This window comes from Falco cherrug, chromosome 4 (genome assembly GCF_023634085.1).
Source record: "Falco cherrug isolate bFalChe1 chromosome 4, bFalChe1.pri, whole genome shotgun sequence".
NCBI lineage: Eukaryota > Metazoa > Chordata > Aves > Falconiformes > Falconidae > Falco > Falco cherrug.
The window spans coordinates 567,403-593,728 of NC_073700.1; the positions used below are offsets into that span (position 1 = coordinate 567,403).

Below are 26,326 nucleotides of genomic sequence, written 5' to 3' on the forward strand. Positions count from 1 at the left end.
TAAATTTTGTTAAGCTTCCTGGATTTACAGGAGAGATCCAAGAGCAGACCTCTCAAGTGAAATAACGTAGTCATCATAGGAGTGCCTTGGGCAGGAAGGCCTTGTTTCTGTGCTGCTGTGCCATGAAAGTGCAAGGATTGCAAGGAGTCGTGAGCACCTGCTGAAGCTGCTGATGCACTCAAGGCATTCATAAGTTTTCTCCAGTGAATAGCAAGAGAAGTTCATGCTGCAGTCTGAGGGAGGCTCATGTGTGCTTTCTGTTGTAGCTAGTCACTCATTTTCACAAACCTTCCAACTACCTCTCCTGCTATGTTGGATTTTACATGAAATTTCAAAGGGATTTAAAAAAGAGATTGGTGGGAAGGAGGAGGTAGCAATGGCAGACGCATATGCATCCAGGAGCATGGATGGAAATGTTTTCCAAGTGCCTTTGTACCAACAAAATGTAGCAGGAGTCCAAAATATGAAATCCATGTAGGGACCTACTCATTTGGATCATTCAGTAATTCTTTGCCTTTGCTTTTCATCTGCAGGTTGGATTATTCGTTTAGATGCTGTTAGAAGCTGTACCCCTGTCTCCAGATTACATACCACAATGAGACAGTGTAGAAATCTTAAATTTTGAAGCTTCCAAATTCTGAAAGTTGGAATTTTGGAGTAAATAAAATGGTGTTTCAGAAGATAATGTGCTCCAGCTGTTTGGTTATTGTTTTTCCCAACAGTGCTAGAAGATTTCAGAGGATCTGTGGGAAATTTTATCCTGAGGATTTGGTTAATAATCAAAGCACTCTGTGGGGGAGATGAGACCGAACTGACTTCTAGTATGTCAGTTCCATTGCTGACATCTGTGTTTTAAAAATTAGCCACAAAAATAAATGGGCTACAGAGTGAAGAAATTTGAACTCCAGTCCTCAGACTGCAAAGGTGTGAGTAAAAACGACTCCATTAGAATTTTTTTTTGATTGGTTGTTTTTTTGTTAGGATCTTGTCTCTTTAGTTGTGGAGGAAGAATCTCGGAAATGTGAGAAGAATTCAGGTCTCTGCTTCCAAGTTCCTGTCTCTCATCCTGTGATCCTGGAGATTGGCTGTGGCTCTGGGGCAATTGCTCTGAGTCTGTTGTGCAAACTGCCACAGGTGAGCTTTTGTCAGTGCTCATGGTACCATAGATGCCTGTGTTACTGGACAATGCCGCTCTACTAGTCTTCATTGAGACTTCACAAACTTCTTTGCTTTTATGGTACTTAAGCAGCTGAGGTTTCTGACAGTCAGGCTCTGTTAGTTCATGCTAGGTAGAAGAGAGAAATTTAGGAATTGCTCTTCCCAGCTGTCTGCAGGAGTAGTGGAGATATAGTCAGGATGAGAGAAGCAAATGTTTTCATTCTTCAGCTGTCACAGCTCACTATTAATCACCTTAGCTTGAAGCACTGATGGGTGTTCATTTAACCCAGTATCCTGGGCTGTGGGACAAGAGGGGCTGAGGCATGGGCACACACTCTATTAATTGAATTTATGGGGCAGTCATCTCTAAAAATCACTTTGTTGTGAATCAAAAGATCTTGTCTCTAGGAGACTGAAGACTAAATGAATACAGGGAAGGGATTACCACAAAAGTGTCAGTACTTGGGATCAGTATGACAAGAATATGTCATAACTGCCAAACAACATTTTTGGTCTTTTGTTCACTAATAACAACTCATGCGTCTTCAACAGAGTGAAATGAGCATGAAGGGGACTGAGATCTGGGTGGCCAAAGCCCTTCTTGCCCCTGATTATTGTGGCATGTAACATGCTTACTGAGATACTGTTGGTAAACAGAAAGGGAAATGAATGCAAGATCTCATCACACGTGATTAAGGGAAAAATATTCCCCTTTCCTCAGAACAGCAGACCAGCCAGTTCCTTCTTGTGAATGAGAATTGCTGTGGCCAGCCCTTCCTCTTGTAGAAGTATAAGACTTCATGTGTGTTAGAGGTTGATGTCTGTGTTCCTCTGCCCAGTGACCTGATAAGGTTAATACTTCAGCTTTGAGACTTTATAATTACTCTGATTTCCTGAGCTGTACTTTATGCTCTTTTCCTTGCCTCTTAAGTTAAAGAGCTGTGTCAGTCTGTCCCTGTAACTGATGACAGTCCTTTCCCAGCTGGCTAATGCAAACTGCTGTGCCCAGACAAACAGGGAACCTTGACTGATCAGCGTTAGTGGTAGCCATGCTGACAGCAAAGTGAAGGTCACACTCTGTGTGATCTCTTCAGTTTTTGAGGCAGAATTTGGCACTAGGGTACTGAGAAAACAACAGCAACTTTTCACTTACGGACTGGGCTGTGTCCTTCACTTTCAGGGTCAGCTTTATGTGTGTGTGCGCTAGTCTCAGGCTGTGAAATCAGTCCCCCTGGGAGTGATGGCCAATCACACCATCATCTCCAAATCCAAAGTAGTTTAAGCATGCTTTCTCTATGTAAAAACTTACCAACATCTGTTTTAAAAAATATTAAGCAAAGCAAAACCAGGTCAAGCCTTTGCCTGCACTTTTCCCAAGGTGGAATGGAAGGTCAAACAAATCTATAACTATGTAGTCCTGGCTGTTATGCTGGAGGACTCTCGAATACTTGACGCACAGTCAAATACATGCAGTTAGTACGTGCAGTGAATGTGGTGTAAAGACTGCAGTGGAGTAACTAGGCAAAAGGTGTCTGCATAACAGATGGGAAATGCCAGAACCTCTGTCCAAACGGTTGTTTTAATTCTGGAAGGGATTCTGTCCACATTAGAGAGGAGAAGCCTGTGACATCATCTTCTTTCAACCTGTGACTTCCCCATACTAGTCAGAGTGTTGAGTCTCACACTCAGCGTGACTCCCATTGTTGTCAGCTGAGTTGGTTTGGTCAGAAGCCTGTCTATTTTGGTAGGCTGATGGCAATGCTGTGGAGTGCCTTCTGTCACGTTAGCAGCCTTATTAGAAGTGACTCGTGATCCCATCAATGCCCCTGAGATGCACTCTTTGTGAGCTGTTCCTATTAGGAGCCAAGAGTGAACAGTCAATTGTAATTTTTATCTTGCATGTCTTTTCTGGCAGAACATGTCTGTATAGGAACCTTGATGCTGTAATACTTCTTTGGTGGTGTTTTGTTTTTTTTTTGTCCCAGAGCCAGGTGATAGCCGTGGATAAAGAGGAGGCTGCTGTGGATCTCACTAAGGAGAATGCACATAGGTATGAGCCCACATGTTACCCATTTTTTGTAAATTGTTGTTTGAAAAAGACCAAGAGTCCTCAATATTTGGACATGTGATCATGTTTATCACCACTGGAAACCAGAGAATGTTCTAGTTGGTTGACCTCCTGAAGTGTGTAAGATTTCAGAAGGAAAAAAAATGCTTATGTTTACCAGAGTGTTTTTTTCTTTGACTTGTGAATGTGCTTTTTGAAAGCAGCAGCCTAAATAAAGCAATAGTACTTACATGCTGTCTGTCTTCGAAGGGTTTTCAAAGTGTTTCATAGTAACTGCTCTTACCCCTTCCTGCGAACTTGAGAAAATCAAAGCAGCAGGTAGTAAGAATGTATATGTCACTTTAGCAGGTTAAGGACGAGTATAGCCTGAACCTTTCTCTCTCTGGCTCCCTACATCATTATTGCCGTGCTTGTTTCTGTCGTTGGTCCTCTAGACATAAGCTTGCACACTCAAATAGCACTTTTACTCTATGTGCTAGTGTGGCAGTCTTGGGTTTGGTGAGAATGGTGCTGCTGGGTCCTGTGCTGTTGGGACGTGGCTGGGCTGTGGCTGGACATGCAGAGCTGCTGAATCAAACTTCTTGTGCCTGAAGTCAGGACAGATCTGTATCAGGTTGACCTTGTCCTTCCCAGTGGCTCCGCATCCTCAGCTGGTTCTTCTTAACTCAGGTTGTTCTGGACTGTGACAACATAGTCAGCCCCAGACGGAGAATCGCAGTATGCTCTTGAGCCCAGGACCCCAGTCTCCGTAGGCATTGTAAAAGGTACAGAGCTCTAGTATGTATTCGTATCCTCAGTAACTGCTGGGCCCTAGGCATTAATTAGGGCAGTCTCAGAAAGGGTTCCTGCTCGCTGCTCTTACAGTCTAGTACAGTTGTGAGTCTTAAATAGTGCTCATTAACTGACTGTAGTGGTTTAACCCCAGCTGGCAACTAAGTACTATGCAGCTCCCCCTGCTCTCCCCCAGGGATGGGGAGGGGAATCGGGGGAAAAAAAGGTAAAACCTGTGGATTGAGGTAAGGACAGTTATATAATTTAAATTATTATAATCAAATAATAATAATAATTTTAATGCAAAAGGAGACAAAAAGAGAGAGAAACAAAATTCAAGAAAGACAAGTCATGCACCATATAGTTGCTCACCATCTGCTGACCGATGCCCAGCCAGTCCCCAAGCAGCAGTTGGTCCCTCCCAGCCAGCTCCCCCCCGTTTATATACCGAGCATGACGCTCTATGGTGTGGAACATCCCTTTGGCTAGCTCGGGACAGCTGTCCTGGCTCTGCTCCCTGCCAGCTTCTTGTGCACCTCCTCATCAGCAGAGCAGGGCAAACTGGAAAGTCCTTGACTTAGAGTAAGCACTACGCAGCAACAACTAAAACATCAGTGTGTTATCAACATTGTTATCGTACTAAATCCAAACCCACAGCATTGTACTGGCTACTAGCAAGAAAATTTTCCCCATCCCAGCCAAAACCAGGACACTGGCATTTCTGTCTGCAGGGCCCACGTGCCCTTTCTTCCCAAGCTGCTGCCAGCATTGGGGCTACAGAGACAGGCTACTTCTGTTTCTGGCTGCGCTGAGCTGCATCTCTTCACTTCTTGCAACTCAGTCCCAGCTGTTATGTGAGTCGGAAGTGATGTGTAGGAAAAAAGCTTTTCCTAAACTTGTCACCTATTACCCTTTGCCTCCTAGTCCCATTACAGGGAATGGGGAGCAGAGATTTTCTTCTGATGTGTCAGTGTGAAACCAAGTTATGCTGCAATTTTGCATAGATAGAATAAAAGCTGGCTAGATCTTTGCCTCCTCGGTAGATTGTTGCTCTGGCATCTGGGAAGAATCATCTTGCTTATTAACGTTGCTTGTTGGCTCAAGAGTGGATGAGGGAGTGTAAATGCCATGCCAGAGAACCTCATATTTCTCCATGGATATTTTCATTGTGTCCTTGTGATCTTACCTATGGCATGATGCCCTGTAGCTCTTGGGAGAGAAGCCAGTAGGATACGCTGTGTTACTGCTTGACTGAAGCCAGCTTCATTTCTGCTTTCTTTTTCAGAGCTCCCTTAGCACAGCTGTGTTCTCTAGATGCTTAGGTGAGTCTTGCTCTCCCTAAATCAATCCCAGTGCCAGATGGCCCATCTGGACACACTGCAGACAGATGCAGGAATCCCTCCCTTTCTTGATGCCTGTGTATGCTGACAGAGCAGTACCACAGGCCCTCAGCAAAGTCAAGTAGGACTTGGATATAAGGCCTTCATTGCAGCATGCTCTATGAACCTCATTGCGTAGCCCTGAGGTGTTATACTGAAGAGCTGGGAGGAAAACTGCCACTGTGGTGGGAGGAGAGAATATGCTGGGAAGAGTTGGGCAGTTTGTTTTCTCTAGACACTGACTGCACTGAAGACAGGAGTTGGGGGACAGTACAGACTCTGCCACAACATGCTGTTGCTGGTCTGGGAATGGCATCTCCTCTGGGAGGCTTGGAGGCTTTCTCCAACAGCAGGTCTTGGCCAGCCTTGTCTTTCTGACTTTGCGGGGTGCTTCCTCTGACATTACTCAAATGTCTTCACAAAATTAGAAAAGAGATCTATTTTGATGGGTGAACCATATAGCTGAGGAATTAGAGGTTCTGTTCCTTCCTTGCTGTTTCATACTGTCTTTTTCTGTACCTTCTGTAGTATCAGGCTGCCACCAAGCACCAATGCTGCTTTCAGACTAGTCTCTTTCCTGTTTCAGGAGCATCAAGGGAACTTTGCTTAGGACTCCTAAGATTCAAGGGGATTACTGTCTCAGTTTCCCCTGGCAGGGAGCATATTCTGTAGCAAGCTGGGAGCTAGGGATGGATCATGCCAGGTTGTGACAGACTGGAGCACCATAAGCACCATGCAGTGGTGGTCTGGCAGTCTCAAGGCTGTTATACCTTGGATTAGTGTAGTGAGTCAGAGAGATCAGAATCTTGCTGAGGTTTCTCCCTAAAAAATACTGAGGCCTTTTTAGACCTGTTTCTTAAAAACAGCAAGCCAGCACGCTTACTTGCTCACTTGTCACAGGTAAAGGAGAGATGTTTGTGTCTTCAAGTGCCTTCAGGGGTTCTGCTGGTGTGAGCAACCTGGGGATGTCTGGCTGCAGGTGAAAGGCGCTGACTGTGACGTGTGTTTCCCAATTAATGTTCACAGAGATGTCAGGGGCAAGAAAGATTGTGAGTTAGAAACTAATACTTGAGAGATCCTAGTGTGTATTTTAAATACATTATACTGTAGAGTCTGTGCATGAGCTGTCCTTTAAAATTAGTCCTTTTTCTTATCTCTGTGTCTGGCACAGGGGTTCTGCTGCACTGCACGTGCTGACATCCCTGTTGCGTGCAGTAACATCTCATCACCTTAACAATGGCATGTGATATGAGCCTAGAAAATACACTTAGATGCCAGAACACTCTTAAGATCTAGATTATCAAGGAGGCTGGAGAAAGAATGTGGCAAATACGTGAGCATGTTGTCTCTACTTAAAATAGCAGCCTTACATATTTGAAGCAGGTGATTTTGTTGGGGGGTGGGTGGTTTTTTTGATGTTTGGTTGATGGTTTGGGTTTTTTTTCACCAGAGATGGTGAGTTCACCTGGGGGAGGCCCTGGAGATGTAGTTAATATGCAGCAGGGTCATGGAATACTGCTGTATGTATGGCAAGGGGTGATACATACACATTTTGGGTGCACAGGAGCATCACCCTGGAATCACCATGGGTGTACAGTGTGCTCTTTGCTTTGAATTTGTTCCTTGGGCAAAAAGCAGATCCTAACTTCCCTCAAGAGGAATCCAGCAGCAGTCAGTGGGGTAGAACATATGTGTATCAGATAAGAGATGTGATATTTAATGATGTGTTTATACAATGTGCTGTTCATGCATCCACACAAACATGCCTCTTAATCTTTTCTTTCTGTTCTTGCATCTGGAATTTTACAGGCTGCAGCTTCAGGAGAGGATCCACATCTTCCACCATGATGTTTCATACAGTAACTCTTTTCACTGTTGTAGTTCCCTTTGTCTTTCTGCCTTTTTACTTTGAATGAGGGGAAGCAGGCTTGAGAGACAGCCAAGGGACCCCTTTGGGCTGCAGGCATCAGGAGGGTGTTGAAGTTAGTACATAAAAAGGTCAGGAAGAAGTGATCCAGTGAAGCTTTTCCCTTCAGAGGTTTCCAGGCCAAATGATCAGCTGAGAGAAGTCCCTTATTACATCAGAAAGTGAACTGTTCCTGGTTTTAGGTGTCCAAAAGCTGTGTCTGAGCTGGTAGTCCAGATGCTTTCTACTGTTAATAGGGAGAGGCAAACATACAGCATGTAACTCATTCCATGCTGATGTGGATGCTTTAGATAAATGTGTATGTGCCTGCCTCTCCATTGATTTTAGAGGGAGCCCAGATACTGAGCTTGGATTAAATGCCCAGCCTTATTCACCTGAAATTAGGTGAGCTGAACCAGGCAAGAACACCTGTCTTTTGCAGACTTGGCTGAAACCAGTTAAAACTGCCATTTGGTGAGGCATACCCAGTTTGATAGGTGCGTGCTCAGCTGTTTCTTAGCCAGGAGCTGTGGAGCCATGAGCACTCATTAGTGCACCTTTCTGACACTATCGTTTTTGGCACTGTACTACCTCTTAGGGGTATGTCTGCACAGTTTTCTGTCTGCAGATCCAAGTTTGTGCTGCCCATACTCCAAACAGCAGTAAGCCAGCCAGCTCCAGTCCAAAAGCCACGTAGCTGTGTTGGCATTGCACTTGCATGGCTAAGCCCCGTGCTAAGGAGGTGGCCTGAGGACAGTGCCACACTCACATGGTTACATGGTGTCTGATTCAGGGCTGGTATGTGTCAGTCCAGACAGCAGCATGAGCATAGCGAGCTGAACCTTGTCTGCAGGAGAGCAAACTGTTAGGTGGTTGATGCTGCTGAAAGGGCCTGGCTGTTTTGCTCATTGGAGGTCCTTTTTCAGCTCTGATAAGAGGAAGGATATGCATCCTGACAGCTAGTCTGAGCTTCCCACTTAGGTCTTTGTGGGCTCTCTTGTTCAGGTTGTTGCTTTAGGTGCAGATGGTCACAGAGCTCCAGAGCATCAAGGTTCTGTGCTTTGTAACATGTTCTGCTAAGCGGGGGCTACTTCACCTGCTCTAAGCTTTGTATCACTTTTGCATTCAGGGTGGGAGAGTGAGTAGGCCAGGCTATCCCAAAAAGAAATAGGATAAAATGTTATTAGACAGAAGCAGAGCCAAACACCTGTGGGCATGTGTCTGGGGGCATAGTTTCCTGCGTAGGATTTTGACACTGAGCTTATAGGGAAGATTGCTGTGGTTGTGAGACCTGATTGTGTTTCTTTTTCTTGTCTAGGTTCTGCTGAGCAGCTGCTACTCTGGGGCCCCATAGACTTCATAGTCAGTAACCCTCCATATGTCTTCCATGAAGACATGGCTTCCTTGGACACAGAAGTCCTCCGGTAATCAGACAAATAAGATTTTTCATCTCCTGTTCCTTGAAGCAAGGTTTTCTGTCTGCTTCCTTATACTTCACACAATTGCTCACAAAACATGCAAACCTAGTATACCTGTACATTATGTAAGTGTGTTTATATTGTATATAATAATACCGTGTTACTTTGATACTGCTTACAGGTCTGAAACAATAGCAAAGTATTTTAAATATTTATAAAAATGGAAAAAGCACATACTTTGAAATTAACAAGTTCCCAATCCAAAACTGTTTCAGAATGTTTTTCCTGTTAGTTCTTCCCACCTCCCCTTAATAATTGGTGTGAGTTTATGAAAGAAAGTACAAGCAATCTGAGCAGCTTTTTATGATGAAAAAAACCACTTGTGTGGAAATGCTGTGACCCATTCTCATCCCGATACTTGTCTTAAGCAAACAAACCCACACAAACATGAATAAGCGCTTTTGGGATGTGGAATTACTCTGTGTATGCTGGTTCTTCCTCAGAATTGATTGTCACGCATGTCAGGACAAAGTCTTGTGCCTACCTCTGTACAAGGTGTGCACCAGAGCAGATTGTGGAAGCTGAGCTTTCTATATCCTAATTCACTCTGCTAGGTTAGAAGGCAGTCCAACCTGGTGGTTGGCACGCTTGAAATAAAGCAAGTGATCCCTTGCTGTACAACCCACTCTCTCCCTGTCCAGCTGGCACAGAGAGAACAGATCCACGTGTTGGAACTGCATGACCTTGGCTGCAGTTGGCTCATAACCTGGAGCTCAGGTGTGTTAGGTGCACCTTTCTCCATGGGGAATGGGAGAGTGCATCCTCAAGGGGATGGTTCATGCCACATGAGTTGTTGTTAATGTCTTCTTATTCCCACACTCCAGCTATGAAGATCTTGATGCACTGGATGGGGGAGATGATGGGATGAGAGTCATCAAAACAATTTTGGCTCTGGCTTCTTCTCTTCTGAAGGATTCTGGGTAAGCACTGTTCTTTGTTTGATTTTCATGTCTTTCATCCATTCACTTCTGTAACTTCTGGGTTTTTTTCATACAGGAAGGTACAGAGGGAAAATCGTTGCAAAAATTCTACACACACACACACACCCATTCTAATAACAGCAGTGTAAAAAAATGTCATGTTTATAAGCAAAATTAGCTTGCAATTGGTTAATAAAGGGATACAAGCCTTCCTTAAACAGTGATGTTGTTTGGTAGTTGTTAATGAGGAGAGAATCTTTAAAGGTCAAAGAAGCAACAGAAACAACATGAAAGAAGCAGCAGAGAAAGGGGGGGGGGGCGGGGAGGAAGGATTCTATGCAGAATAACTGATCGGAGGAGAAGCAATATAAACCTCTGTGAGAATGGATGTAGAGTCTGCTTCTCTCCAACCCTTTAATTAGGGGAAACTTACTGAGCCAGGATACAGTGCTGAATGTTCCAGGAGAAAGAAGTTCAGCAGGAGATAGTTTCTTAAATGTTAAATTTCTCTATGGTTAACATTCAAGGCTGATTATTCCTATTCTCTGTCATATGGGATCCATTTTGTGCTTAAAGATCAACATGCTGATACCCAGAAGTCTGTTGTGCCAGGGCATTCACATATCCTATTGAAAATTCCTGACATTTTACCAGCATAAGAGAGGTCATTGGAAATCTGCTGTTTTGAGAAGAGGAACAGGAGTATTGAGAGAGAGTGCATGCAGAAGAATTCATTCCTCATGCTCTGCATGACCACGAGAGCAGAAGATGCTCCTCAGAACTTCCCAGCAACAGAGATTGGTCCAATAGGGTTGTTTGTTGGGATTATTCCCCACCCCCACCCCCCAACCCCCGCCTTTTGTTTTTGCTTGTTTTATAAGGTGGAGCCCCCACTGAGGAGTGGAAGTTTTTTAAGGTCAGGAATGAGATCCACATCCAACTTGTAGTTAGTTTGGTGAATTTATAGGGAGTATTCAATGTGGGTTGTTTTAGGAATTCTCAGGAGAGCGTATGATTGGGGCTTGGCCTCTGTTCTTTGCTTGTTAAATTTGTGTCTTGCTGCGCTGTCACGGGCTGTAACCAGTTCCATCGTCTCCATGTGTCTGTAAGCTAGGGTGGTTCTGCCTCATTGCAGGAGTGGAGACTCAGAAAGGGGCCAGTGTCATAAAGCCTGGCTGCAGCAGAGACAGAAATAGCCCTGCAGTGTCCCGCCCTAGTCCTGGTGTGCTAACTGAGGTGGTCTGATAAGTTCCCTTATCTCTGGTGTACTCTCCTCTGTACAGGCCTCTGTGGAGGTCTGAATGCTGGTGATGGTTTTGTAACTGATTTATGGAGACATTTACTGTGGGAAAAAGTGTATGCTACCTTGTACTTTATGACTCTTGCTACTGGGACTTGATGTCACCCTACTTATACAAAGAGGAACTTGATGCTACCAGTCCAGTGCTCACTGTTAATGCATTTGCATTATAAAACTTCATTCTAGCTTTAAATCTTTGGGGGCTTCGGAAGGCCAGCTGGTGGTATCACTTGCATGGTTCAAAAGTGGTCCTTACATCTTCATACAAAGGTTTAACTGCTCATGCAGAGAAGTATCATGAGAATTCCCCCCAAGATCAACGCTTTCTCCCCTTGAAGGAGGCAGTTGGGATCTGCATCTTAAATGCACAGCTATGATCTCTTTTAGGATTAATGGATTGCAGTGTGTTTGCTGACCTTCTCATTTCCTGCGCTGCTGATAGGAGCCATCCAGAAAGACCAACCTTAATTTTTATCAGTTTAGTAACCTGAATGTGTGCATCTCCCCACTTTCTACTCCCAATGTGTCCTTTCAGGAGTGTGTTTTTGGAAGTTGATCCCAGACACCCAGATATGGTGGACAGCTGGCTACAGGCACACCCCAACTTGCTGCTCGTCCTCCGTGCCATTCACAAGGACTTCTGTGGCAAGTAAGTCCTTTTTTACCTTCAGATTTTTACTTCAGGTGTAGGTCTGTGTCCTTTGTAGATTACGTTCCTGCACCTTGATGTAGTGAATGAACTCAGCCAGAGAAAGTCCACAGCTGAAGCCAATTTTAAAAAAACAGGGGCTTCTTTCAAATATCTCAACCTTATATCCTGAGATAACCTGGCAAGTGTTTCTGAGTCAGAATTCTGATGCAGGTAAGCATTTCTGATGGGGTGACTAGCTCTGGTGAGATTAGCGCCACTGGAAAATTGCTGCTTTTATGGGATGTAGGTAGAGGCATGCTCTCCCTAGCAAGACTTAAAGCTCTGTTTATTCTTTTTTCCACAGGCATAGGTTTCTGCACATCCAAAAACAAAGCAGATGACAACTGTACCAGAAATAACTCTTCTTTCAGTATGCTTTTTGATTGTGAGCCCTGCTGAACAGCTTGTTGAAAACTCTGCATGGCAAAAGGAATCTCCACTTCATTCCCAAGTGCACTGAATTCTCCAGGCAGTGGCAGACCCCCTTGTTTCCCCGATACAGACTTCATCCAGAAATGCAGAAGTTCAACAGAGCATGCAGAAGTGTTTCACGTTCCTCAGGGAACTGTATGCAACTTTTTAGTGTGCTCTGCTAAAGTGACTCAATAATCCCGGGACCCAATATGGAAGAGTTCATAGCTCCAGATATTTCATTAAAAATACAGCTTGTCGACATGTTAGATCATTGCTTTGACCTAGAAAGAATTTCACGTCTTTTATTTGCCTTGAGATACGTTTACATAGAATGTGACCAGATTGGGTGATAAGTCCAAACTCTGGCTTATATTGGCTTTGCAGGTGGGACATGACTAATCTGCACATTTCAAATTCAGTTCTGTTGCAGGATCCTGATGCTCTGGAGTAGATCAGATCTCCAACAGCAAGGCAGCTTTTGTTTCCCAGTCCTGCTGAGTGACGTATCATTGAAGGATCAGTGCACATGTTACACCATCTGAATCTCCAGCACCTGACACTTGGTGGATACTCCCAGAAACAATCAAAACATTGTAATAGAGTGCTTCAGATCGGTGTCCTTACAAGAACTGCCATGCAATTACATTTCCAAACATGCTAGCAGACCTGAATACATCTGGCACCCACAGATTGCTTCTGATAGTAATAGAAATGCCTAACTTCCATGTAAGGCATTTAAATGCAAGACTTTACAAAGAAGGCCAGAATTGCTACTCCAGTTTTGCAGATGAAAAACAGGAGGTGAAATTACTTGTACAAAATTTGACAACAAGCTAAGTTTGGAGTAGGACCCGGTCTCTTGACAGCTGTGGGAACAGTTGAGGTCTGTTGCTTTGGGAAGGATGACTCAGAGTAGGGCTGCCTGAAACAACACTGAGAGAAGTCCCTGAAATGGACAGTCAACATCACAGCATGATAAATAATGGCAGGATTGAATTTAAGCTGCTGCTTGTTGTTACTGCTGTTGTTGCTCGTTCCCTTCCTGACCATAGACAGCCAGGGAGGGGAAGGAAAGCAAGCAAATGAAAGAATCAGGTCTACCAGTCTGAATGGAAGCAGTTGCTGGGCCAATGGAGGTGAGCACTCAGTAGGGGTGGAAGTGTCCAGACAGTGACCTTCGCAGCCCCTGTGCGCCAGGGAGGTGCTGCCAGGTGCTCTCTCCAGGCTGAACTGGCAGTGCATAGCCAGAAAAGTAGGTAGGAGATGCATCAGCAAACTGCATCTGTTTGGAAGGCTGCAGCAGATCCAGAGGGCTTTACATGAGTGCTAAGAGATCTAGTCCCTTTCTTCTCTACCTCTCCCACACTCACACTCTCCACTCTTTCATTTGCTCTGTAACTCTTGAACATTGACCCTGCTTTTGTGTAGATCCCTGAGTGCTCTCTGGTGTACCAGTGCTCAGGTCCCTGGTTGGATCCTCTCCCCACCCTCTGGGCTTTTACAGCTGCACTCACAGATGGGCCTTTCTACCCCATCGTACCACTCACACTGCATTTATCCTCCCCACCGCTCTGCATGGTCCAGTAGTTTGCTGTGCCCTGTACACTATCTACTTGAAGCTATGAGCCTTCTCTGGACTGCAGTACCTGCCCTGATTAAACACAGTAGAGGAAATCCAGGGAAGAGAGAATGAAAAAAGTTGATTTGAAGTACACTTGATCCTAGATTTGGAAATAAAGTTCCAGCACAGCTGATTTCTGGCAGGTTTGCCTGCTAGAGCTATGAGTACAATTTGCAGTGAAAGAGATGTTATTTTGTTTGGTTGTTGGTTGGTTGGTTGCTCAGTTATTTTTAAATAGTAGTTTAGGGTCTTTTTTTTAAGTTCAGTTTGTCAGACTTTAAAAATTAAATTTAGAGAAATGAGTTCACAGTTCATCGGGTGTTGGCAGTGTTTATGTATGAAAAAGAGCAACAAGTACAGCTTGCTTCTGCAGGGTATTCTAAAAGCTGGATAGTTTACTGGCTTATGAGAGTGTTAAGTGGCATCATACTGTGTTCTTCAAGGGGTAGCCTGATTCCCTGCAGCAGGCTAGAGTTAGATGGCCGCCTGAGAGTGCGGGTGGCTGGGTTGCAGAAAGCAGTGTGCCTTTTCTTGGAAGCATCAATCAATCACTTGTCTGAGCAGGACACTTTCTCTGTGAACAGATTCTTGGTCTGATCCAATAGGACAAGTGTTAAATTCCTATGTTTATAGCTAAAGCAATAATAAAAATGCTTGCATTTCTGTGGGTTTGTATTGCGTAGTGGTTGTATGTCTCAGAAAATCACATGGTGCCGCTGACCTTCTCATAAAGACAAGAATGGAGAAAAGTTGTTCTTCCTCCCAAGAGGCTGCATTTATTTGTCAGACTCGCATCTGAGGGAATGTGCTGGTGTAGTACAATGTGTTCTTCAGTGCTTTATTCATATTGGCCCAGGCTCCTTTTGGTACAGAAGCATTGCAGAGGTTTTTGGAGATGCTGGTTTCAAGGAACCACAGGCACTCCTGGCGCCCTTGCTGAAGCAGTGGACTATGTCTGTGTTGTCCGTGCTGCCTGCGAGCGGGAGGCTCAGCTGGCGCCAGCCATCCCCTGTGCCCCCAGCCCGCAGATGCATAGCTGCTCCCTGAAGCCACAGAAGGCTGATGTTTCAGTGGGCATTGTACATAATGCAGTATCTGACATACATTTGATTTTGTGGGAACTTACTGGGTCATTGGAACCATATCAAAACGGTGATCTGTTTCCTGAAGTGATGCTTCCGGAGAGGGGCTTTGTTTTCCTCCCGGACCCTGAAGAGTGTGGTTGCGTGTGTGCTCACGTCTGTGTGCCGGCCTCCCCCGTGGAGCTGGGGACAGCTTGGCCCTTGGCAGAGCCCTGCAGATGGTGCTGTGGTCCCAGCTTAGCTGCCTCTGTGCTGGCCAACCGTCCTGCCACAGCCTCGCCCGGCGGGGGTGGGCCTGGCGAGGTGCAGCCCCCGGGGGGGAGCTTGCCTCGACCGAGGGCTTCAGTAGGCGCAGCCGCAGCGTGGGGCTTTAACCCTTGTTACTGTGGCAGTAAAACAGGGCCTCTGCTTGGGGCGCGTGGAGGGAAGCTGGAAAGGGACCTCCCAGCTTGTGATACAGACTGGGCTTGTACCTCATGCTGTTAATGGGAGGCCTGAAGCCCCCCCTAGGGCTGCATTAATCCATGGCTTTGGACAATCTCCAGTGTGCTGGAGGACAGAGGTGGAGTATTCTTGTTCTGGTGCTATTTCCATGTAAGCACCCTGAAGTGCAAGTACCGCCTGTGTTTTCAGTTTTCCACCCAAGATGTGGGGTGAAAGGGACTTCTCAGGGACCTTAGAGAGTCAAAGAAACATGTTTATCCTCACAGCGCTCTTAGCTGAGCCTGTGGCCTTGTAGGGGTGAGACCTCTTTCCAGGTGAGGAACTGACAGACGTGGAGTGGGTCCACTAGGGGTGACCCAGGAAATCTCTGGGGACCCAGGTGACTGAATGCTTGTGGATTACTGGCCAGCACTCAGTTCCTTGATGCAGGGCCACAGATCAAAATGGGTTGGAAGAGAGTGTGACAGTCATTTAGTCCAATTTCCCTGTCCATGTAAGAATCAACTTGGCTTACATCATTCCTGATAAATGTTTGCCCAGCCTGATTTAAAGGCTTCCAATGCTGACAAGGACTTTTGCATGCAATCTGTTCTGGTGCTTTATTGTTCTCTCTGCTAGAAACGTATCCTTTGTACGTAGTCTTCCTTGCACCCATTAAAGCTGAGTACTGCTGCCTCTGTCCTGAGGTGGAGAACAGCCAACTTTCTCCTTAGAGCAGCTTCCAAGTGGTAGTCTGTTCCCATGCTCCCTTGCAGCCTTCATTTCTGAGGAAAAGAACACCAATATTGTGTTGTTCCTGTAGGGCACTTGCGCATCATTCCCTCCCTGCTTGCAAGTTGTAAAGGGGGACCAGGTGGGCTGAAAGGTGGTGCACTTCAGATGTGTTGCAGGTGATTCTTGTGCCTATGGTGTTTGAAATAACAGAGCTGCTACAGCTCATCTTATTACAGGAGAGGAGTCATTTCCCAAGCAGTGAAGACCAAGCCAAAACTTGCATTAACATTTTGTTTGGGCAAGTTTTCAAAAGCTGCATTTAAGTTTTAATAAACTACGGTTTCTCCTCCAGGTTGCATCCAGAGGGACAAATACCCAGTGAGAAAAGGCTTCTCTCTCACAGCCAAGATGATGATGAGATACCAAGAGAGACTTTATCCAGTTTCGAGCCAATTTCCTGCTCCATATATGTTTTGATATGTTTTGAGTTACTTGTCAGAAGTTTCAGATGTTCCTCCCTGTGAAGGGTCATGTCACAGTCGTCCTCTGTTACTTTTGCATGGCATCTGCTTGCAGATCTCAGCACGGTCCATCGAGTCCCTGGTGAATGCAGAAGGCTGCCTACATGCTGCCATCCGGCAGCCATGGGATCACAGCCAAGGCATGCTCTGCATTCAGGTGTTGCAATTGGGACAGGTAGCAGAAGATACTGTAGCCTCAAGGATGTTCTACAATGTGCCCTAGTTGCAGAATCAGACCTCTATCCAGCTTCCTCCTGCTTTGCGGTCAGCTCTTTGGTTGTGCCACATGGGCTTAGGCTGATGTGCCTGGAGTCAGAGTCTGCATCTGAACTGTTCCCAAGATTTGCCCTCTGGACGGGGCAGTCTTTTACAAGTGTGCCTGCAAGCGGGAGGTGGTGTCTTATGGGGTACTGACCTGTGTGAGCCCCCTGCCCCTCTTTGATCTTGCCTGTCTCTGCCACAGTGGCTCTGGCAGAACAGCCTTCTGAGGGTAGAATGAAAGTACAAGCGGTTTGCTAAATTGCCTGCTCATGTTACTTGGGGTTTTTGATCCCCTCCAGAGAGGGTGCATAAGGGTTATGTTACCCTCTAGGTAGAAGGAATGGAGCAGTCCAAGGAACATGCCAGTACCAAGAGATGTGATCGTGCTAACCTATGTGTACTGTGCTGAGCTGAATACCGTGATGGTTTTCCTTCTGGGCTGAATCTTGGGATCAGGCTTTTGGGGAATATGGTGTGTGCAGATGCACTGGAGTTTTTGCAAAATCAGCTGTTTTCAAGGGTTTTGCTCTAGAGCAAACTGCTTTAGATTGCTTTCTCTCATGCCTGAGAAAAGAAATTCACGTGCCTGTGGATTTCACTGTGGGGACAGTGGGTTGTGATGAAAAAGAAGGGAGAACCTGTTTGCAGCAGTTCCTACCTACAAGCAAGGCCTAAGTAGTTCCAGCTGAGCCCAGAAGTAGGTGTGACTAGCACTCTTCTCCATCTGCTGTTGCTAGGTCAAAGGCAAATAAACTGTCATTCCATTTCACTCCCTTTGGGAAGTTTAACACTGCATTTGCTGGAAACTTGACAGTTGTTTCATCCTATTCTGGGATTCACCAAACTCGGATTCAGATCCCTGCTGTGTGACAAACTGCCGGCCTGACCTAGGGTGTATTATTGTTCCCTGCTGTTACAGTTGGAATAATATCCCTTCTCTGTCTTAGAGACCATTGTAAGAGTACCTTAATTAGAGGATGTTGGGGGCTCAGTTACTTCAGAAAGGACTGGATTATGACTGTCCTATGGCAATCTCTTCTTCAATTACATCTGGAAAGAGCAAAGAATGAGCCAACTCATATGAAATCTGCCTCACATGCTTCTTGGTGACAGGGCACACCACCCTGCTGCAGCATGACAAATCAGATTTGTTTTGCTGATTTCCAGTGCTGCCAGTGCAAAACCAAAGGATGTGGGAGTAAGCCAAAGTACCAGAACTAGTTTTTCTGCAGCAAGCGTATCTCTGAGCGTGAGAGCATGATGCACAGACAAACCAGCCTGCTGCAGAGTGCTGAGAAGGTGCATCCTGTTCACAAAAGCAGCTGGTGTTTTTACAGTATATGAGCATCTAATATATTGCTATTGCAGACAGGTGGAGACAAGTGCTGCCACGTTTTGTGGTCTCCATGGTTTGTCTCCTTTATGTGGTTGGTATCAAAACTGTAGCTTTGTTTAAGTAGCAGCTTCTAGCTCTAAAGATATGCTTCATCTTCACCCTCCACCAGCAGACCTGAATGGTCACTCTTCTGTCTTGCTCATCCTAGCATTCTGGACCGAGTGAGCATCAACGTGTCATTTCAGTTGCAGCTACCTGGTCAGTGTTACCATGATAACCGTGACTACAGGAGCACAGCTACCACAGGGCAGAAGGCCTTGGAACAACCGTGTGAACAAACTGCTGCCTGGGGGGGAAGGGGCCTTGTCCCCATTAATTATTTGCTCTGGGTTCAGCTTTCTTCAAAGGGCTACATAAGGAGTCTCAGGCTTCACCCTTTCTTTTGTGACAGCTGGGTGGTCTGGGATCGTCCTGTTCATGGCAGGGAGCATCGGGAGACACTGCTGGGATTCTCAGCCATCTAAATATCCAGGGCCAACAGGTGTGGTGAGAAACTGAGGCATAACAAAAGAAGAGCCATGGCAGAGTCACACGAAGAGTTCAAATGCTTTTAATGGGAGCTACCTAGCTCTAGCTGTACTTGTTTCTCCCTATACTGGTTCTTTAAATAGTATAGCTATCCCAGCTATCACTTGAGGGGATGACAGTGACTAGGAAGTCACTGTTATTCCTTCCTGTTTGCATAAGGAAAGGATGGGAGAGTGTGACCACAGAGATGTTCAGTTTCAAGAGCTTCAGTCTTGAGGTAGGACGCGAGGATGATTTTCACAGTTTGTGTTACTGGTCCAGCGATTACTGAACACTGCAGGACCTGGATGTATGCAAATGATAGATGTGATGGAGGAGGAAGGCAAGGATAAAAAAAACATTACGTGAAGTTCATCTAGAGAAGATAAGATTCCTGAGAAAGGGTGTGTTAAAATGAAGCTGAGGTTTTAGGAGGGATGGCTTGTGCTGCCACATTCCTGCTTTGTCGCTCTGAAATGATAAGCATGGGGCTGAGTCTCGATAAGGACCAAGCTGTATATAGGAGACAAACTGAGTATCTCTGCTTAATGTATGTACTTCAGAGAATGAATGGAACCCCTTCTCCAACGTGGATGGCTTTCTGGTAGGCCACAGGCAATGGGCCTGCAACAGTGGACAGAGCACAGGACTCTGAGGAGCCTTGTTGATCGAGAGCAGAGCACTGCTCAGAGTATGTCACAAAGATGCCACTTGCCCAAGTTTCTATAAACACCAGCCGCACAGTTAGGTATGAATATATGGGAGGCAGAACTCTGCTTCTAGTGGGATGTCTTCAGCAATTCTTACATGGGAGATTTTGATTTCCATTTTGTGCTAGCTGTTGCCTACAGTTTTTGCTCCCCACATGCTGCTGCTTCCTTTTTTGATGGTTAACTTGTCTCCTGTGTTTTGTATATACGCTATAGCATGTGCACAGTGGGGCATGCCCATCAGCTTGATAGCACAGTGCCTACTGCAGTGGAGTCCTTCCCTGGCAGCCTGAGCTGTACCCAGCAATGCTGGTAGAAGAGGGGCTTCTGCCATCAAAATTCTCACTGTTTATCTGAAATACTCATCCAAGACTGTCTAGAACATGAACAGCATTGCTTGGGTTGTTGAAAAGGGCTTGAATTATTATGAAATTCCTGGCCTCGCATTTGGCTTATGATTAATTACTTAGGTTTGCATAGCGCTTTGGTGTTCTACCTGTAAATCCAAAGTAAGCCGTTACAACTGTGTTGACCTCAGTGGAGTCATACCGCTTGCTCCAGCTGGGTTGAATTTGGCTCACCTGGTAGTATGTGGTATTTGCATTCTGTGAAACAAGTGTCCAATCACTGATCAAAGCCTTTCCAGGGACTGGAGGCTGCTAAGCTGATAAATCTTTCCTCCTTTTGCATACTGCTCTGCCACTTACCTGGGAATGACCTTCTCACCATACCTTTTGACTCTGAGCTTGCTGCGTCTCTGCAGTCCTTCTCTGAGCCTTTGCAGTTCATGGTGTGTTTGTGTTGCCATAGAACTTAGAAGCTTTTCTCACAGGTTACTCCATCTCTTTCAAAGCTTTCAGTACTCCATTCCCCTGCCAGCATCTTGTTGCATAACTCTCCCCCTGCCAATGTTGCTGGCTTGCATGGGTGAAATACTTTATGCTAGATAATTTGGAGTAACCTTGTGACAAAAAAATCCTAATCTAAAAGGCAGTTTAGTCTTGCATTGTCCTTCACGTGATTTTACTGCTGATGGGTTTTGCTGGGGTGGGAGTCATGGTGCTGGCATCTGGTTTCTTTGCTTGAGAAGAACAGATTAAGATCATACTGTGCTCAAACAAGGCTTCTTCATTTAATGTGTATGGGCAGTGGGCACTCAGGCTGAAAGTAGATTTTGTACTTTAACTTCCAGGTCAGTGAGTTTTTTGTCTCATTTGTGTCAGCAGACAGTAACCCTTTGTTCAGCATCACAGTATTTTCCACCTCAGCAACACTCACTCACACACAGACACAGACACACACACATGTGATGCAGATCCTGAATTGTGCAATAAACCCCATGGTAAGTTCCATAAACCCAGCAGGTATATCAATCTGTTCTGCTTCAGGGCTTGATTGTGTGCCCTATTGACCAGCAATAAAGCCAAGAGTATGGAGGTAGTTAGTTATTCATTTGTTTTGGCTTTTCCATCCGTCATTGCCTATGTGGGAAAGAAAAGGTGCATAAATAATTTGAGTGAAAATTTTGTCTTTGAAGAGGTAGCCTTTGTAACTTGTGAAAGCTGGATAACTCAGTAAAATTAGTTAAGTATTAAATAAATTATTTAATTTAGTAATTAAGTAATTTTGTTACTAAGTAGTGCCAGGATTAAGGCCAAGGTAGGTCATGAGCATGAAAGATCATGAGTCACAAGCACAAAAATTAAGAGGTGAATGCATCTGGATGAGTGCCCTGTAGCCTGTTGGTGATGTCCTGATTAGCAAATAACTGCTTGAAGTCCTGCCTTTGCCATGGTTGGTAGTTTCTGGAAACCTCCTTTGCTGATGCACAGCCTGGAGAAGCAAGAAGGGCGGCACCATCCTGCTGCTGGCACGCCTTTCCCGAGCATCCCTCTCGGAGGTGCAGGCGTGTGCCAGGAGAGCCTCAAGCATCCATTTCTGGGTAGCAGTGTGCGTCCCACACAGGAGTGTGACCCTTCTCCCTCTCGAGGCCTGACCTGCTGCTTTTCTGCAGACAGTGACCAGAAGAGTAAAGGCAACCCGCTTTGCTCTTCGAGTCTGGCAGCGCCTTACTTCCAAAACTCTGCTCAGCCCTGGAGTGCTCTCACACCCAGCTGTGCCTGACCTCCTGTAACCTCGCTGTTTGTGCTGTGGATCCCTACAGAATTCCCTCTGTCCTGATCCTCTTGGACTTTGTCCTCAGAAAAAAATCCTGCTTAGGCTTCTCGGAATTAACACACATTAGCTGAGCTCAGAATTGCCATTTCCTGGGAAGTTCTGACACTGTAAAGCTGGTTTGGTTTTTTTCCTCCTCTTTAATCAGAATTAAATAATTTATTTGTAAAATTTCCTATGAGGACACTGTGTCCCAGATTTTGAGTTTTAGAAATGTTTTGCTCTGGGATTTCTGAATTTTTGTTTTGAGTTATATCCATTTTAAGTTGTTGTATTGCTTATGCTTACTGCTGATTTGCTAAGTAAAGACTAACAGTAAGTCACAGTATGTATGTAAGAAAGTAGTAGTTACCTCTTTTTTTTTTTTTCTTTTTTTAATCAGTAAAAGCAGCTGCTGCTTAATGACTGAAACATCTTATCTTATTCTCTAGAACAAGAAGTCCCTTGCTTACAATGTAACAAAAGTCTGGCACTGACATTACAACACCCAGGAATTGCCTTCATCTAGAAAAGCAGGTAACATTTCATTCTGTAGTAAGTAACTCATCTTAATGATCTAAAAAGTAATAAAATATTTCACTAGTTCTGTCATGTTAGGGCAAAGTAATAACAATGCATGTGGGACAAAAACCTCTAAGATAAAACATGTACAATTTGCAAGTGCTGAAGTAGAGCTTCTGAACTGCCAGAAACAAAGTTGTTCCAAGTAGATTTGGCAGGAACTTTTACGAAAATCAATAGCTCCTTCAGGAAAAAAAACTTTTTAAAAAATCTGTTCTTAAAAGAAGTTCTTCTCAAGAGTGTGTTTTGATGGTGCTTTTCTACTAGCTATGTTTCTGTCCCAGCAAAGGCACTTTTTGTTATGCTCCTTAGCACTGTGAGTAGAGATGACTTAAACCTTTCTGACTGGGAGTTAAACCCAAATCTCCATAGTGAAGGTCCTAAAAATTCCCTCAATGCACAATCTGCCCTTCTCTGGCTCCCGCACTGCTTTTGTACTGCTTGTAACACATCGTGTCAGGTATGAAATAATTCCCCTTATCCTGAGGCAGGAGCACGCTGTTCAAACAGCTGCTGTCCTTCCTGCCCCTTACACAGGGAAAGGATAGTGCTCTCACTGCTGGACCTCTTCTGTGGAGGCCTCCGTCCACGCGGAGGAAACAGCAAGTGTTGTCATGCCTGTTTTATCTTTTCTGAGGTTCTGCCCAAACAAGCAACACAAATAAGTTCCAGAAAAAAACAGGGTGGCCTCAGCACGGAAGGTAGTTTGCATGACCAGGAGACCACAAGATTAATAGAGGCAAGGTTTCCTTTCCTTTCATGCTTTGTGTTAAGATGCAATGACTAGTGGATGGGCCTTTGCTGCCTTTGTGGAGGAAAGTGTGTCTGTGGTTGCCTTTCATCACTCATCACTGCAGACACTGGTGGGAAGCCACAGTTGGGGAACAAATTCCAGTGTGGCTCACAGCACAGATAAAGTTTATCAGTCTTAAATTAAATCCATGCACCTATTACACCATATAGCTAAAAGAAGACAAACTGATACCACAGAAGCAGCTTGCGTGTGTGTTTTAAGCAAGCATGTTCAATTTGGGAATAGCATCCACAGTGGGGAGCAGATCTGGGCTGTCGCATGGCAAAGAACTCCAGTGGGAATGGGATTTATAAGTAGGATATTTTCATGGGAGTTGGTACACAATCCAGGCATCAATAGTTTTAAGATGTAAAGAGACCAGCAGAAGAAGCATGAGTCAGCAGTATGCTGCCGAAGCTGGTCTGCCCTTAGCAAGACACAGCTGCTATGTTCCCCCTACTCCACTGATTTAAAAGCTATTTTACTTTAATAGTATTGCGAAAGAAACTCTTAGCTAACAGGGAGGGCTGAGCTCTCCAGAAGTCAGAAGTAAAGGTGCTGACAGCTTTGTTGCAAATGCAGAGATAAGAAGATGAGTGACAGGTTTTGAGTCAGTGTAGAACAAGCAGATTTCATGAACTAGTTTATGCTGTGTGACCTTAATGCCAGTATTACTGCAAGGTCTGGGAGCAGTGCATCAAGCAAAGACAGGGTGTGAGGGCAGTTTCTGGAACCATGCCTCTGAAATAGCATTGGACAAATTCCCATGGGTGTACTCCTCAGAATTTTATTTCCACAAGACAACAGATGTTCCCACTTGCCTCAATTCACAGAATTAGATTGAGGGTTGGAGAATGGAAGTATTGGTTATTCCCTAGGCTGAGATCTGGGTTTAGCTATGTCCGAATAAATTCTTTATGCAAGTATGAAAATGCCTTTGCTTGTTCTTAAACGGTATTTAGTATGCCATTTTTGCCCTATCTGGATTTATGCTGGAAGTGGATCTTTGAAAGGCTAGGCAAAAGGCTGTAGTCTGGAGACATCACAGCTACGTGTACAACACTAGAAGCTACAGGGGAACCCTAATGTAATGAAGCCAGTTGAACAGGGAACTGGTGTTCCATTAGCAGGGAAGCCTGAGGAGAACTGGCCCGTGTCAGGAAAAGGATGTTCCTGTGCTTCATGGTAGCAGGGAAGGTTCAGTGCATGTATCTGACCATTTTGAAGGGGTTCTTTGGCTGCATTTTGGAGCTTGCAGAGTCTAGTTAAGGGCTATGTACTTCTGAGTAGGACAGAGGTCTAAGATTTGGGTGCCTAAGTGAGGCTCTGTCTTTCTGTCATCACTGACTGAGCCATAGAAGACCCAGGGTTGAAAGCTGGAGAGTCAAACCAACATGGTAAGGTTGCCCAGGAGGCATAGGATCAGGGGAGTTCTCTGTGGGCATTTGCTTGTTCTTATGTTGAGGAGTAGGGCAATGCAGCTGGTGCCTGCACTGTGTGTGGGAGAGCCCTGCGGAAAAGCAGAGAGCAAGGGACTGTGTGCCAGCACCAGCTTCATGCCATGTGCGTCCTCAGTCAGTGTGGGAATGATATGCACGAGGGGCTGACAGGTGGGCGTAGAGGAGGGAATGAGCAGAGTGCTGAGAAGGCTGCTGTAGGCAGCAGAGGAATTTTGATGGCAATAGGAATGTATGGTGAAGTGTCAGGGCTGATATGGTTGTAGGATAGTTTCAAGTAGACAGTCCTGCTACAGACAGGGATGTTTAAAACCAAGACACAAGAGTGTGCCAATAACACTGTGTACCGTTCTGTCAGAAAAATGTACTCGTTCAGGAGCAGGTGCAGAACAGGGCTAGGAGGGTAAGGGACAGAAAGCTCAGCAGATGAGAGAAAACTAAGAGATGGGTTTGTTTTACCTAGCAAAACAAAGACTGGGAGAGGAATGTGATGTCTCTTTATAAACACTTCATTGCAAAGTAAATACCAGAGGGGAAGAAAAGGTCTTTATTATAAAGATCAATGCTGGCATGAGGACAAATTGGTACAAATTTGCTATTAATAAACTTAGCCTGGAAATAAGATTTGCAACCACTAGAGGAGTGAGATTCTGGAGCAACCTCTCAAAGGGAGAAATGGAACCCAAAGGAGCTTTGTAAAGGAGCCTGAAGAGCCTGCAGTAGCAAAGGGAGAGTAAATCGAATCTCGTTTTATTTTGTGCGTGTTGATGCTATAGACAGCCTGACCCAATAGTCTATGCAGGAGGGCAAGTTGCAGTAGAAGAAGGAAGCAGCAGTCAGCAGCTGTAATTAAGAATCGATAGCCAGCTGCAGGAGATGGAGAGTTTCATGGCAGCTGAGCTGTGCAGATACCCAGCTTTGTGTTTAGTGTTTAGGAACAGAGACTTCACCAAATCGGGTAAGTTTAGAGCCTTTTCACAGCATCTTTTAGAAGCAAAACTTCCACAGGACTCACCTAAATCTTCCCTCTCCACCTCTCAGTTGCTGCCGTTTTCTGCTCTAGTCTGGCACAGATCTACATTGTGGCTGTAGCAGGGTAGCTTTGTCTCTGTGCCCCTAATTCCTCGTCCATAAAAGATTAGGATATGTTTTGGGACATATTTTGAGAATGCTTCCAGTTTTGCTGGAGAATTCCCAAGAGAGCCTTTTGGCATGAAATTCTAGAGGGAAGGTTAGCAAAGCTTAGGAGAGCTGCCTTTGTCAGAGGAGATGCTAGGAATCCTGCAAACCAGCTTGTTGGTTTGCAACAAGCTTGAAATGCTATCAGTAAATTTTTGGATTAAGAGAAAATGAAAGTGGTTTGGAAATTACAATGTTATCTTGGGTCAGATCTGAGGAATGCTTACCTATAGGACAAGCTGAACTTTTCAGGCTAGAAAATGAGAGGAAAATGCAAATAGATAAGCAAAAAAACAACGAGCTACAAGAACTTCAGCCCTTAATGGTGGTACACAGAAGGGTATTCCCAGAAATGGCAGTTCTTTGGAACTGGACTGAAGAATGCAAGAAGCAATCAATGAATAGAAGATGCATCTGCACAGAAACATGAGGAATGACAGAAGGGATAGTAGGGGAAGCAGAGCAAGTATCTTTTTTCAGCCGCTAATCAAACACGAGCATTCAGTGCAAGAGACAGTTTACTCCCCATTCCTTCTGGCTGCAGACCTGGAGACCATCAGAGATATATGGCAGAAAGCTGGAGGAGCACTATTGCCCATATGAAGAAAAAAATCTGCTGCTGCTTTGAATTTTGCTGCAATATCCATGGTGTAGCTGTGCTGAGTTTTGTTTTCTGTGCAGCATTTTTTTTCTTACTAATAGATTTTACTTATTTGTCCCCCAGACTTGGCAATAAAAGTAAGCAGAGCTTTGGAAAGTTGCCATTAATCGATGGAGTCAGTGCACTGGAGTAATAAAGTGAATATAAAAATCTCATTTC

General features: G+C 45.0%; 1 protein-coding gene across 4 annotated transcripts in view; it reads left to right on the forward strand.

Annotated features, from left to right (window-relative positions):
• The window catches only part of HEMK1 (HemK methyltransferase family member 1), a 34,547-nt gene extending 20,178 nt beyond the window's left edge, over window positions 1-14,369 (forward strand). For all 4 annotated transcript variants that reach the window (XM_005435553.3, XM_055708154.1, XM_055708153.1 and 1 more), the window contains exons 5-11: window positions 982-1,134; window positions 3,144-3,208; window positions 7,186-7,235; window positions 8,601-8,706; window positions 9,585-9,680; window positions 11,516-11,629; window positions 11,976-14,369. In XM_005435553.3, coding sequence (XP_005435610.2) covers window positions 982-1,134; window positions 3,144-3,208; window positions 7,186-7,235; window positions 8,601-8,706; window positions 9,585-9,680; window positions 11,516-11,629; window positions 11,976-12,012 — 621 coding nt within the window. In that variant the 3' untranslated portion in view covers window positions 12,013-14,369. The remainder of the gene's footprint in view (window positions 1-981; window positions 1,135-3,143; window positions 3,209-7,185; window positions 7,236-8,600; window positions 8,707-9,584; window positions 9,681-11,515; window positions 11,630-11,975) is intronic.
• The last annotated feature ends 11,957 nt before the right edge of the window (window positions 14,370-26,326 follow it).